This window comes from Furipterus horrens, unplaced genomic scaffold (assembly GCF_987537825.1).
Source record: "Furipterus horrens unplaced genomic scaffold, mFurHor1.1.pri manual_scaffold_7, whole genome shotgun sequence".
NCBI lineage: Eukaryota > Metazoa > Chordata > Mammalia > Chiroptera > Furipteridae > Furipterus > Furipterus horrens.
Window position 1 is genome coordinate 53408323 of NW_028327177.1, and position 16421 is coordinate 53424743.

At 32.6% G+C, this 16421-nt stretch overlaps 1 protein-coding gene across 1 annotated transcript in view; it reads right to left on the reverse strand.

Annotated features, from left to right (window-relative positions):
• The window catches only part of SNTG1 (syntrophin gamma 1), an 850024-nt gene that overhangs the window by 93464 nt on the left and 740139 nt on the right, over positions 1 to 16421 (reverse strand). The window contains exons 14-15 of the mRNA XM_090283711.1: positions 13147 to 13263; positions 11947 to 12018 (exon numbers count right to left, since the gene is read on the reverse strand). Of these exons, the coding sequence (XP_090139837.1) occupies positions 11947 to 12018; positions 13147 to 13263 (189 nt within the window). The remainder of the gene's footprint in view (positions 1 to 11946; positions 12019 to 13146; positions 13264 to 16421) is intronic.

A 16421-nucleotide genomic window follows, 5' to 3' on the forward strand; every position in this document is an offset into this window, starting at 1 on the left:
GTCCTACCAGCTAGCGACCCCAACGCTAGGAAAGGGAGCCCCACCTCCATTGCCTCGGATGGAGAGGCCCAGAGGGCAGGGGGATGGATCCCAGTCCCCCAGCAGAGAATAACGGAAGGAATCCATCTTGCACCCTCGCCCCCATACAAAACGCCACAGCGCAGCGAAAAAGGTTGTAGACTTGTAGACTTCCACCGCTGGTCGCCCGGTAGTGACGAGTACACGGGGTTCCAACCCCCACAGCCTGCCCATAAAGCAAAGTAAAACACAAATCTGTCAAAATGAAACAGATGACGATTAAAATCCCAGTGATGCAGCTCACCAGGTAGCAGATGAGGAACCTGACAGACAAAGAAATAGGAAACCTTTCAGAGGCTCAGTTCAGAGCTATAGTTATAAGGCGGCTTACAGAATTAACAAAAGATTTGGAACAAGACAGGGAAGGAATGAAAGCCACTCATATTGAAACAAATGAAAACACATATGAGACAAATGGTGAGGAAATAAAATCTAGAGATCAAACCAATAAACCAGAACATAGGAAGGAACAAACAGTCAACCAGTGCAGAAATAGGAAACAAAAAAGGAGGAATGTGTGGAGAGGCTCAGAAACCTATGGGACAGCTATAAGAGACTGAATATTTGGATTATAAGATTGCCAGAGGGTTATGAAAAAGAACTAGAAATTGAAAAATTATGTGAAAAAATAATGAAGCAGAACTTCCATAACTTGGGGAAGGAAATAGACTTACAGGTCCAGAAAGCACAGAGAGTTGCAGAAAAACTGGACCCAGGGAGAACCACTCCAAGACACATTATAATCAAATTGTCAAAAATTAAAGATAAAGAGAGAATCTTAAAAGCAGCAAGAGAGAAGAAAAGAATCATGTACAAAATGGTCCCAATTAGACTATCAGCTGATTTCTCAAGGAAAACCCTGCAGGCAAGAAGGGAGTGGCAAGAAATATTCAAAGTAATGAAAATCAAAAATCTGCAGCCATGAATACTCTATCCAGCGAAACTGTCATTCAGAATAGAAAGGCAGAGAAAGTGCTTCCAGGACAAAGTAAAACTGAGGGAGTTCATTAGATCCAAACCACTGTTATATGAGATGTTAAAAGGACTGGTTTAGAAAAAGGAGGATCAAAATTATGAACATTAAAATGAAAACTGCATCACAAGAACTAACAACAGAAGCTAGGGAATCAAAACAAAGGCAAACTAAATAGGCAACAAGAGTGGAAAAAGAACTATAAGTATGGGAAACATACTGGGGGGAGTGCAGCAGTGGGAGAACGGGGAGAGGTAGGGAGATAGTACAGGAATTAAGAAGCATAGTAGGAGGGAATGGAATAGACAGAAAGGTTGAGAAGAACTATATGCACAACCAATGGACATGAACTAAAAGTGGGGGACAACTGGAGGGAGGGGGGCCACCGGGTGGAGGGGAGCAGAGGGAAAGGAAATTGGGACAACTGTAACAGCAAAATCAAAAACGAAAGAAAGAAAGTAAAAAAATAAAAAATAAAAAAAATAAAATGTCTATACCACCGAAAGCAATCTATAAATTCAACACAGTTCCTATCAAAATAGTAATGGCATATTCACTGACTTACAACAAATACTGTCATCTAAAAATTATGAAACCACAAAAGACTCCAATAACCACAGCAATCTTGAGAAAGTAAAACAAGTTGAAGGTATCACACTATCTGACATCAAATTAAACTACAAGGCCATAGTAATCAAAACAGCATGATGCTGGCATAAGAACAGGCATATATGTCAATGGAACAGAATCGAGCACAGAAATAAAGTAACCCCATATGGTCAATTCACATTTGACAAAGGAGGCAAGAATATACAATGTGGTATTTATTATTCAATAAGTGGTGCTGGGAGAAATTGGACTGATACATTAGAAAATGAAACTAGACTAAATTCAAAATGAATTAAGAACTTAAATGTAAGACTCAAAACTATGAAAACTCCTAGAAGAAACATAGCAGTAAAATCTCTGACATTTTTCTTAGCAATACATTTTATGACATATCTACTTGGACCAGGAAACATAAAAAAAAAAAGTAAATAAATGGGACTACATCAAACTAAAAAGTTTTTGAACAGCAAAGGAAACCATCAACAAAATGAAAGGACCACCTACTGAATGGGAGAACATGTTCACTAATGATATATCTGATAAGGGGCTAATATCCAAAATTTATAAAGAACTCATACTACTCAACAGAAAGACAAACACTCACAAAAAACAAGTTATAAAATGGAAAGAGAACCTGACTAAACAAATTTTCATAGGTATGTAAAGTACCCATAGGGAATATAGTCAATAATATTGCAGCAACTATGTATGGTGCCAAGTGTGAATTGAAAATATCTTGGGGAACACTTTGTAAAGTATATGATTGTCTAACCACTATGCTATACACCTAAAATCAGTACAAAAATTATTTAAAGTAAATTGTAATTTAAAATAAAAATAAGTATATAAAAAAGAAACACTATACATATATGTGTGTGTATATATATATATATATATATATATATATATATATATATATATATATAAATATTTAGGAAACTGCTTTTCAGAGTAGTATTTTAGGTCTTCAGCTTAAATTTCTTGGTAACATATATGTAGTGACCAGTGTAATAACCAGTGAAAATAAAAAATAAAAATAAAAAAAAAACCACCAAAACATCATGCCTGGCTTGAATGAGTAAGGAAGTCTTTCAAGTATTTGTTGGTAGGAGACAGGGAGAGGGACTGATCAACTGATTAAATGTTATGGGGAATGAAAGATGGGAACCTGATTTTTTTCGCTGTCAGTGATAAGAATCAAAAATATGGAAAGAAAGGAGGCTAGAACAAACACTGTAGTTCTGGATTAGAATTAGAAATATTAATATACAATTAGTTTTCTTTATATATTACATGTAATATAAATGTATTTATGTATAGTTGATATAGAAATATAGATGTGTTTTCACATATTTATAAAAAATGTGTGTATGTGCACACATGTGCACATTTAGATAGGCAGCCCCATGCTGATTCCTGGGATGAAAGAGTTCCCAAGAGCAAAAAAGCACACCCAGCACTCAGCTGTCACTTTCTGAGTACTGTTATTTACTATAAAAGCTAGTATTCAATAGTAAAAAATGTTGATAGCTGGATTGTGGCAACAAATAAATATTTTATTGTCTCAGAAAATAAGGAAATCCTCAAAAAAAGGACACCTGTCAAAAGACACAAGCCATCTTCAAAGACATCCACAGGTAAATCTCTCACAAACTAATCTTCAAAAAAAAAAAAATAATAATAGTAATGGCCCTGGATGAGTGTCTCAGTGGTTGGAATGTTGTTTTCAGACTAGAGGTTTACAATCATTTTTGTTTGTTCTTAAGTAGTGCCACACATTTCTATCATTCTGTAATTATTATTATTATTATTATTATTATTTGATATTTTTGCATTGTATTTTCTATGTCATGTTTAAACACAATATTTATCAAGTATTTAAATAATTGTGTATTATTTCTGAAACATATCTGATGATTCCTAAAATTTTTGTCTTTATTTTATATATTTTTATTTAATCTTTATTGTATTTTTTCATAGCCATTTAATCCCCTTATTAATCTTCCCCACCAATCACCACACTGTTGTCCATGTCCACGAGTCCTTTTTCCTTTTTGTTCAATCCCTCCACTCATTAATCAACCCCCTCCCCACTATCATCCTGCTCTCCATCTATGAGTCTATTCCCATTTGTTAGTTCAGCTTGTTCATTAGATTCCATATATGAGTGGAATCATATGGTATCTGTCTTTCTCTGACTGGCTTATTTCACTCAGCATAATGTTCTCCAGGCCCATCCATACTGTTTCAAAAGGTAAAATTTTCTTTTTCTTTTTTTAATGGCCAAGCAGTATTCCATTGTGTAAATGTCCCATAGTTGTTTTATACATTCATGTACTGATGAACATTGGGCTGTATCCATATATTGGCATTTGTAAATAACCCTGCCATGAACATAGGGTGCTTATATTCTTTCAACTTAGTGTTTTGGGTTCCTTTGGATTATATTCTGAGAAGGGGGATTGCTAGGTCAAAAGGCAGATCCATTTTTAATTTTTTGAGGTATCCCCATACTGCTTTCCATAGTGACTGCACCAATTTTCATTCCCACCAACAGGGGGAAAGGATTCCACTTTCTCCATATCCTCGCCAGCACTTGTTAGTTATTCTTTGAATATGTGGTAAAAATCACCGGTGAAACTTTCTGGTCTAGAACTTTTGTTTGCTGTGAGTTTTTTGATTACTGCTTCTATTTCATTAGTTACAATCAATCTGTTCAGATTTTCTTTTTCTTCTTGATTTAGTTTTGGAGTATTATATGTTGCTAGGAACATAGCCATTTCTTCCAGATTATCAATTTGCTAGTATATATTTGTTTACAATACTTTCTCATAATCTTTGTATTTCTGAGGTGTCTGTTGTTACTTCTCTTTAATATCTGATTTTACTTATTTGGGTCCTCTCTCTCTCTTTTTTTTTTCTCCCTGATGAGTCTGGTTAAAGTTTATTAATCTTATTTATCTTTTCAAAGAACCAAGTGTTGGTTTCTTTGATATTTTGTATTATTATTTTTAACTCTATTTCATGAATTTCTACTCTGGTCTTGATTATTTTTTTCCCTTGCACTCATGTTGAACTTTGTTTGTTTTTCTTTTTCTAGTTCTTGTAAGTGTAAGATTAGATTGTTTATTTGAGATTTTTCTTGATTTTTGAGGTAGGCTTGGATTGCTATGAATTTCCCTCTTATAACTCTTTTTGTTGTGTCCCATAAATTTTGTGTTTCTGGGTTATCAGTTTCATTTGTCTCAAGGTAACTTGATTTTTTGCTTGGCATCATTGTTAACCCATTTATTATTTAGTAACATGTTTTTTAGCCTCCATGTGTTTATGTTTTCAGTTTTTTTCTCTTAATTGATTTCATGTTTTATACCATTGTGGTTGGAGAAGATGCTTGATATGATTTCAAGTCTTTTAAAATTTATTGAGACTTGATTTGTGTCTCAACATATAGTCTATCCTACAGAATGTTCTATGAAAACATGAAAAGAATGTATATTCTGCTGCTTTGGTGTGATCTATGAAAATATGAATTAAATCCATCTTGTCTAATGTGTCCTATAGGGGTATTGTTTCTTGTTGGATGGACCCATTTATTATAATGTACTTATTTGTCTCATTATACCCATTGTTTTAAAGTCTTTTTTGTCTAAGAATTGATATACCAGCTTTTTCTGTTTGTTTCCATTTGCATAAAATTTCTTTTATCATTCTTTTAGTATGCATGCATCTTTCATTCTGAGGTAATTATCTTGTAAATAGCATATATATGGGTCTTATTTTCTTATCTATTCAGCTACACTCTGTCTTGTGATTGGAGCATTTAAGTGATTTACATTTAAAGTGATTTTTTGTAGGTATGTGCTTATTGCCATTTTATATTCTGTATTTATATTTCTCTTTTTTTCTCCTTTTTTAAAAGACTCTTTGACATTTCTGGTAATACTGGTTTAATGGATAAACTTTAGATTTTTCTTTTCTGAGAAGCTCTTTATTTCTCCTTTAATTTTAAATGATAGCATTTATGAGTACAGTAGTCTTGGTTGTAGGGCCCTGTATTTCATCATTTTAAATATTTCATACCTATCATATTAAGAGATGATCAAAGATTACACAGCTCCCAAAAAGTAGGGGTAAAAGATACTATAAAGCAGCATTACACAGTGCCTAAAAATATAATTATTTTTTAATAAATGTAACCATTTTGTGGTATTTTTCCACTTTTAAAATTATTCAGTATTGTGATTTTGTATCATTCTAAATATTCACTTTTGAACCTAATTTTACATTTCTAATTTTGCACATTTTTAGAAAACTTATGGGGCCTCAATATTGAAACAAATGATAGGTTCCATAACATCTGGACACATCCCTCTTGATTGGCACCCAAAAGCTTCTAACAGTAAGTGTACCAATGCTGAGACTTAGTGTGGTATCAGTCAATTGTCTAGAGTATTGGCTTTTCTACTTTATATAAAATATCTGTTGACCACCCCTCCTTCTTCTAGGTTATGTAAAAATTAACAAAATTTTAGTTTTCTTTCTTTCTTCCCTAGTCTTCATGTGTTTCATATTCTTAATTGTTCAATCATAAATTTACATTTTTAATATCTTAAGTTTCTATTTGACATGTCAGCACATAGCTGTGTATATTGTTAAATATTTAGAACTCCAGGGTGATGTTTGGGCAAAACATATGTGTTGAAGGTCATCAGGATAAAAATGTTGGTGTCCCTGGTATGTCAGAGTGGACATCAATTACAATGGGAATTCCTGGTCTTAGGTAAGAGCAAGGGGTTATCTATGAGGATAGGACTGCAATGGATATTTGCAATGCTGATATAGTTTACTAGTAGGAAATAGAATCATCACCTATGAGTGACAATAAGAAGTATATGTTAATTTTCAGAAAATGAAAGAAAGTTTAACATAGCTTTTGGTAGATTAGGCAAAAGGATGGACTTAAAAAATATAGCATGACTATGAGGCAGAATTAAAGGCTTTTTGAAGTTTAGTCTGGAGTTTAAAACATGACATATCTTCATTCAAATACATTCCACTCCAGTGCTATGTTAGAAAGTTAGATATCAGGTAAATAGGAAAGCAAAAGCAGTGTCATAGTTCTGGCCTCCTTAGACTGTCTGTGCTGAGTGACCACATGTGTGTGCTGACTGACCATGGACCTTTATGCAATCTTTCACACAAGTCCTTCTCCTCTTCCCCACACCTCTCCAGCCCTTGTTTTAAACATGCCATCTCTGACAAGTATCTTTGCAGAAGCCCCTCCAATCACATCTCATAGACCTAGAAGTCCCTTTTCAAAAAAAGGCAATTTCTATCACTCCTCATACTTGAAATACGTCAGTGGATCTATTTTTTTTCTTCAAATTAGATTCATATTCCTTATTATTTTATTTTAATAGTTTTCCCACACACAAACATTAACACAAACCTCATACCTAAGCAATCTATAGCCAAGCTGGATGTATTTTAGTTGTTAAAATGTATCCTTCTTTGTACACCTTGGCAAGTTTACAAATTACATCCAATGCCCATAAAACTTTTATTCTCTTCTCACTCACCAAACTCCATCCCCAACCAAAAACATCTTTATCTGTTGAGTCTTTTAATAATCATTTAGATTTTGAGTTAATTTAAGGCCTCCTCTACAATGCCTTTCCTGAGTTCCTTTGTTGCTAGGCTTTTTGTTAGCTTAAACTCCCCATACACTTGCATCGAATCTCTGATACCTAGTGGAGTGTTTGGTACATAGAGAGTACTTAGTAAATATTTATAATACGAATTAGTAAAGAAAAGAGCATTCTCAAATTAATTAATGGATTGCTAATATTTACAATAACCTATATATGCTTAATTAGCCCCTTTGAACAAATGAAAAAATGAAAGTTTACAGTGACTAATACATCTGTAAAAGGTAATGTAATATCTATTTGTAGAGGGGTTATCTCTCATCAGTACCAGGCCAGGTTTCTCATTCTCATCTTTCCAACCAATCTATCCATGCTTATAGTATGAGAGAGAAAGGGGCAATATAGTATAACATGTAAGAGCACAGATTGTTGAGACAATTTGCAAGATTTAAATTCTTAACTCTAACATTTAGTAGCTATATTTTCTTGAGCTATTTACATAAATTTTGTCTCAGTTTTCCTATCTGTAAAATGGGAATGATAACTGCCTCATAGCAGTGTTGTAATTATTAGATAAATCATTACATAAGACACTCGGAGCAATAACTGGGATGTACATGTAAGTTGTATATACTGTATAATGACTATTTCTTCATTTTTGTTATTACAGAGGATTTTCCCAATTAGTGGTTCCAGGTGAGATGTTCTGTGACCCAGATTACTAAACTGTACTTTTAACTTTGTTTTATTTAAAAGATCTTCTTCTGCAGAGAGACGTCTACAACTCATACAACTTGTAGAGAACTTCTAATTATGATAGTTGGCTGATAATTAGAAATCCCCTTTGAGATTTGCTATCCAAACCCAAATATCTGAGACTAGGCTTCTTTTCAAGCCAATGATCCTCCTGGCACTGATATACACGCAGGAAAATAATTCATCTAGCACTGAGTCTTATGTATACTCCTCTATTTTTGTGTTATATAAAATATATGAGAAATCAACTGGAGACCACTGTGGGATCAGGCAACGGGTTTATTGAGGGAAAAGGGGGGATGGGAGGAGGGAAGAGGCATCTCTCAGACCAACTCCAGGGGCCCATAGGAGGAAGGGGAATGGGAGCAGGGATTGGGGAATGGGAAATGGGGAGTGGAGACTCCTGGTCCACCATGTGGGCCCATAGCAATTGCCTGCCTGGACTTCTGCAGGTGCCTTTTTATACTTGTCCAACACACATTTCAGTGAGGGTGAATTTGCTTATCAACATATTCAGTAGGTCATTTACATCTTATTGCTCTCCCCCACCAGGTTAGTTAACATATCGGGCTAGGTCCATTAACATTTCCTCTGGGAACCTGCTACACCAGGTTTATTTGCATATGGTTAATTTGCATATGCCAAAAGTCCAGGTGTGCATTCTAGCTGCTTCCATGTTCTGACAATATTCTTTTTGGGAAAGAAGACCTTCAATGCATAATTTTGTATATTAACTGTAAATCCATAGAGCATAGAATATTATTAGTGTTTTATTCAATAATGGTAGAAATGTTTTTTTTTACATGTAACAAGTAAGTGTAGATTTATAACTTATTTGATGTCAAAATATTTATCTCTAGGACTCAGTTATCTACGTAAATATTTTCCCAAAGCAACTAATAAGCTTAAGGCAAATTTTATATAGAAAAATGAAATGAGAAGTACTCTTTGATTTTAATTTGACAGAATGCAAATACATGGGCACTTCCAGATACTTGTGATAGTAGTATATGCTGATATGGATTTTCCTGTAGGCAATTTAGATATAAAAACATTGTCAGTATATTTTCCACCCAGGAATTCCTAAACTTGGAATTTATATTAAAGGAAATTACTAGAAAGTTATGTAATAGGCTGTGGGCAAAGATCAATTCTTTACTATCTATTTATTGTCCTTTTATATTTACTGAATATCAGTGCAACCCTAATAAAATGTAAGCTCAATGAAAGGAGATATTTTTTTCTGTCTTTTCTTTCTAGCCATAACAAGTGCTTAGCAGTTTACTTGGTATACAATGATAATCAAAGTTTATCTTTTAAATATCAAAGAATGATCATTTAGGTATGTCTGATAACTGAGGAAGTATCTAAACTGCTAAATAAATAAGGCCAAATAACTGATAGATAATAACTACCAGAAAAAGTCACAGCATTTTTAGAATATTAATTTACATTTGAAGTTGAAGACATTTTTACATAAAAAGCAGATTACAAACCATATAATCCTAACTTTGCATTTAAAAAATAAAAGCATTTATAGGAACTGGACATATTTCATATCATCTCCTTTAAAATTGTCCTCATTTAAAGTATTAAACTACATTATATTAACTGTTTACACTTTTTTAAATAGAAGTTTACAAAAATAAATCTAAATAAGAATATAGAAATGCATGCTAGATATGAAAGTTATATTAATGTATGAAAAAGTTATATTGAAGTATAAGGGAATGGATTAAAATAACAGATTTGTTAGGGTAGTTAGTTTCTGGATTTCTGTCTTTATTTTTCCTTTCTGTTTCTCTTTTCCTTCCTCTTTTTCCTCTCTCTCTTGCTTCCATTTTTCCTTCCTCTCTTCCTTTATTCTTTCTTTTTAGTTACACTAGTGCTCCTTTTCTTTTCTTTTTCTTTTTTCCTGCTAAAAATTTTATTGGAAAGCTGTCTTATTAGCCATTCGGGTAATTATTTCAGATAACTGGAGTTGAGTATGGTTTCTTTTTTCTTTAGATACTTGTACATCTTTTGCAAGTCTCCAGAGCTTTTTTACTAACGATAAATCCAAGTATATCAAAGTTGTTCTTCCAACATTACTCACACTATAGAACTAAAAGCATGCACTGTGATGAGAAAGCAATGACCTATATTTTTATTTAGCTCTGTGTTATTGTAAATGTCACATTTAATGTATAGTTTTTCTACAGGGAAAATTATGATCACTTTTGAGGTAATCATTTTTCTTTGTCTCTGTTTTCAGATGCATTTGATACATTTCATTATGCTTCAAATGTTTCAGCACTTTCTACTTTACTGAATCTTTAACTCAAGAGAAATAATTGACATAAAATACAAGGGACTTAATCTTCCTTGATTACATAAGCAAGATCAACTTTCATTAGGACTAATAATCAATCTATAGTACTTTCAAGCCTGCAGACCCTAAAGTAGAAACTAAAATGTAGATTATTATTTGTTTTATAAAGTATTACCATTTCTAATTATTAAAATGGCACAGAAACTGTTACAGAAACAGGGGTGTTCCAAAAAACCCCAGAGTTTGCAGCTGGGGGATGGGGAGAAGGAAGCAGCTTTTCAGAATGCCTCCACATGCCTGAGGCCGGTGGCTAGTGTCTTTTTTATGCAAAATGGCTTTAATGCATCCAAAGCCTCAGGTAGATGGGAGGAGTCTTGAACCAGGGGATGGTATGGAGAAAGCACACAGAACCTGCGTAAGGTTCTGTGAATGGTCAGAACTGGTTACTGCACCCACTACATCAGAGGATGTAGTCAGGGATTTAAAAATAAGCGGCAGACATTTTAGGCGGGCTGACTGTGCGGATTTAACTAAGGTTAGGACTGACTGTGCGGATTTAACTAAGGTTAAGGCGGACTGTGCGAATTGGACTAAGGATGAGGCTGACTGTGCGGATTACAAAAGGACTAACTATACAGTTTACAAGGAGGCTGAGAATCCATGAGGTTCTGGATTAAAAGCTGGTGGACCCCATAACACAGACGAGGTCTCCCCAATCAGGAGTGAATGATTGGCAGCTACTGGTAAAGCTGAACTGTGTTTGGAAAGTAGGGAAAGGGTTTCTCTGACTTTTCTAAAACTAGCCTGGTTTGGTAGGGGGGAGGCAAGGATATGTGTTTATGGGTGTTTTAAAGAACATAAGACTTAACAACAGAAATCCGCAAATAACTAAATCTATATAACTGTTAAATAAACTATTCTTTTTCTTTTCACTAAACTCTGGTATTGAGAGTTATAATTTTGGCGGCGGGCAATCGGGCCCCTAACTAAAGAGCCCGCGGGTTTGTTTTCAACTGGAGCAGCCCAGGGGTTCTGTAACAAAACCACTTGGAATTTTAAAGAGTACTTGATGACTTTCTATTTCAATAATTTTACATATAGCACAGGAATATAATTGATTTTAAAAATTGTAGATTGTTTTGCATAATCAGAGATATAACCTAACCCTGAGAATTAAAAAATACCTTTCTTTGAATATACCTTTATATTTTCTATATTTTCTAAATCCATATTTTATCCAAAGCTTTTTTTCTGCATTTTACTCAGCAAAAATTATGTTAATAATTAATGTTTAAATTCAGACAATTTCCAGTTGAACTTTCTACTTCTTCCTCAATGAATTCCTATCAAGCTTCCCCATTCTTTTCCAAGACTCTGAGGGATTGCAGCATCTGCTTAACAATTATGTAAGCCAATATAAAGGTGCCAACACATTTCTCTGACTATATATATATTTTATGTGTCTTCATATTGTATTTTATCTTATATCCATGCATCATTTCTTCTCATGGGCTACTTATGACCCCAGAACCACTGTTTGCTGAGGAATATTCAGTACTTATTAACCATACCTTGAGAATCTTGCACATAATCTCATAAACTGAAAATGTTTTCTCTGCTCGAGTCCAGTCCCACGTTGTCACCTTTAAAAGATGAAAAACTAATATGCTATTTGTTTTAGAAAGATAGCTCCTATTCCCCTTTTATGTTATTTATATACTATGGAGCATAAGGCAACCTGTTACATGTACTATAGTCTCTCAGTTGTGAAGTTACCCTCATAAAGGTCCATGTAGAATGTTGTTTCCTCTCTTCTGAGCTTTATCACCATTTCTTGTCCTCTTTCAGCAAATATCTCATATTAGTAGCAACAAGCTCCATTTGCTCAATATCTTTGCACATTTTAAATAATGTGTTTATTCTTTATATATAAATCATATTTATATTTCATATATGCAGATGCGTGCGCACACACGCACACACACACACACACACACACACACACACCTCCAAAGAAGAATACTACATAGTAACACTGGTTTTAATTTTTTAAAAGACCATAATTTATATTATAAGTCATTCCAATATGTGAACCTTACAAAATTTTGGTAACACCAAACACTAAAATGAAGTTGTTTCACTTACTGAAGTCAAAACAATATATCTGTCTAGTCATAAGAAATAATTCATAGTAGTAATATAGTAAAAAATATAAAGATTAATGGCTTTTTACTTGCCTTCCTGATGTTTTAAATTTATATAGACAGACATTCAAAATATCAGCAAGTCGGACTTGATAATTCCAAGGCCTAATTCATTTTTAGACCTGTAAGTTAGTGGTCTGGCATTTGATATTTATTTTTAACAGATCTATTGAGAATCTACTATTGTGTAAGATACATGTTTCCAAAAGCAAGACATTAGGTGCAATAGATACCCATACATATTTAATACAAAGCCCAATTACTTGTATATATGATATCAAAATTACTATTGATTTGATGTAGGCAAACCTGTGCCATATAAAGATATTTGGACTGTCATAAGTGTCTAAATAGAAAATATTTTTATATTTTTAAAGGGTTATAAAATAAAGTTTAATGCCGGAACATATAAATTTAGTGAAATATATTAAAAAACATTTGGACTGTTTTTTTTTTCTGTATCTTATTTTAAAAATACATTGGTAACATGCTATTTGTTATCATTAAGTTGATGTCACTCTGTTATAATACTATGGGAAAAATAAAATGTTTGACAAAAACACTTACTGGGGGTGCCAGAAATTTGAAAAGACAGGATCCCCTCAGAGCCAGAAATATTGGAGAGTACACACAGTCTTGAAGGGAGTCCTGTTCTCGTGCTTCACACCAGCCCATGTAGACTATCTGCAGGGAAATTGAATATAATTACTACCAATGAAGTCTCATATCAGATGTATTATGTGTATTTTTCATATCTTGGGATATCTTAATGCTCTAATAAAATTATCGTTAATTGGTGCAAAAGTACATTAACCAGATTTACCTTCAATAAATACATATGAACCACTCATAATAATTTATAATGCTTCATTCCATTAGGACTTATCTAGTCTTTATTACCTATACAATCCAATTTGACATGTGTTATGCCTCCCACTTTATACTGTTCATACTAAGAAAATATTTATTTGTAATAGAGTTTGACTTATACCATTTGTTTTCCAATTAGTGACATTTTACTATTTTGGAGTGTGATATTTAAGTGGGTAAGGAGATAAGCCAAAGAGAGAGATTTGATGCTATTACCACTAGTGTGGTCTACCACATCTCTCCTGTGCCTTTCTTGGTTTAGTCACTGATCTAAGATGAGTCAAATTTGTTCAAGTATTATTCATATGTAAAATGGAAGTTACAACATTTTTGCTTCTAGCTCTTAAACTTAGATGGATCAATTTCCAAAAAACTTATATGGTTATTCCTCTTTCTATCATTTGGTTGTTGTACATGAGTATTACATTCTTAAAGTGTATTGATGTAATTTCATTTATCTCTTACCACAATCTGTGTGGTAAAGGTACCTGGGAGAATATATTTTCCACCTCATGTGTGCAGAAGAAACAGTTATACTGGTAACTGAATTCTCATCAGAGGTAATGAAATTCAAAATATTATAGAACATAACCTGCATGGTATAGAATGAAAATAACAGCCAGCCCAGAATTCCATCCAGAGCAAAATTCTCTATTAAGATGGATATGAAATTTACACTTAGCATTCTAAAATCAGCACTAAGAAGCAAATTGGGTCTTCAGAGGGAAAAAATAGACAACGGTGAGCTAAAGGGATGTAAATACTGTGTAAATTTATTAATCATTTTAGCATGATAAAAACATTACAATTCATAAGGAGATGGTTTTGGTTAAAATATCTAAGGTCCTGTACTGTATGTGAAAACTATATAAGTAAATTTAATATTATGATTTAGTAGTCTAGATTTTGTAATATCTAAAGTAATTATTTCAGCGGTAATGATAATCTCTAATGTAACTTCTTTGCAAAATGGGTATAAAAGAGTAAGCAGTAGTTCTGAAACTTTTGGGAATTGAATTCTTTATTATTCTCAAATAGAAGAAGACCTTGATTATTTTAAAATATGGATATGTTTTTAATATTTATCATGTTAAAAAAGAGCTATAAGTTTTTAAAGTATAAAAAGAAAGATAAAGACAGTGAAAAATACAAAACTTCACAATAAAGGGAAAAATAAATATTAAACAATATTCAAAAGAAAATGTAAAAGAAATAAAAGATAACTAATAAAAAGAATTATATATAATAAGGTTATAACTAATAAAAAAGAATAATACACAACAAGGATACAGGATGTGACCAAAATATGGTAATAATTATACTATACATCAATAGGATAAATGTGTTCTATAGACATTTTCACATGTACATACACACAAACCCTATGTTCTGTTTGTATAAGTTACATCTAAGAGTACAGAAAGTTTATAAAGAAAGAAATGAAAACATTATACGAAACAAACTGTAGACAAAAATAAACTGGCCTAGCAATACTAATATTAGAAAATGTAGACTTAAGGCAAGAATTTTTACTAGAAATAAAGAGGAAAATTTCAGAATGAGGTAGTGTCAAATGTAAAAAAATTCATAGTAATACTTATATTCAATGTATCTGATGACCAAATTTTAAAAGCTATAAAAATATAAGCTGTCATAACAACAAAATAAATAAATTGATAATCATGGAAGGAAAGTTTAACACAATTCAATAATTGAGTAATCAGAGTAAAAAAATCCATCAAGTTATGGAAATTATGAACAATATAATTAATAAAATTTGCCTATTAACATGTAGGACAATAGACAACAAAAATTGAGTATACTTTTTTTTAAGTTTACTGGAAACTGCAAGACATAATTATGGGTTTTTTTGCTGATTAAGGTGGTCTCAAATAAGTTTTATCATTTAATAATGTGCTAGGTCCTACATATCAAAAGAATTAAAGGGAAATAGTTAATGATAACTAGAATACCCACCCCAAAATATTTAGAAATTAAGTAATAAATGTCCACAGGTCAAAGAAAAATCACACAGGGGTTAAAAAACACTTTGAGTTAAATGACAAGGAAAATGACACATCAAACATAAGAGATTCAGCAAAGGCTAGTATTAGAATTTTAACCTATGTGCATGTATTTAAGAATCCTGAAGTCAATAATCTGAGAATTTCAATCAGGTAGTTAGAAAATATTGGGTTGGCCAAAAAGTTCACTGAGCTTTTTCCGTACAGTGACTCTTGTAGTGCTAAGTTGTCTTTAACTTAATTCAAAACAATTGTTTTTTATTTTGGCTCCATTACAGTTGTTCCAATTTTCCCTCATTGCTCTCCCCTGCCTGAGCCATCCCCTTCTCCCACAGTCAATCCACAATCAGTTGTCCATGTCCATTGTATTGCACAGCTCTCATATCAATCCCTACTTAACATTTAAGAAAAAATAAACCAAATATTTATAAAGTCCTCAGAGAAGAGAATAACAGAATGGTCACTTCCACAACACAATTTATGGGACCAGCATGACCTTAACAGCAAACCTGACAAAGATAGTCAGTATGAAAAATGAAATTTACATTTCATCACTTTAAATATAAAATATGTACATTTGTTAATCAAATAAATTTAATATAATTTCCCACATAAATAGAATGAAGGATTAAAATTGTCTAGCCTCTCTGCTATATACCTGAAAGTAATAAAAATAATTTTAAATACAAATTTCAAGTGTAAAATAAAAAATAAACTAGTAAAATCTCTAAAAATGCAGAAGAAGTTTTAATAAAATTCAACATATATTCATAACAAAAACTCTAAAAATATCAATAAAACTTAATCTAAGTAAAGATATTAATATAAGAAAGAGCACCACACTTCATGGTTAATTGTTGAAAATATCCCCTTGAGATCATTAACAATACAGGAATATTCACTGCCAATATTAAAAATAACCATAAATTTAAGATTTACCCAATGTTA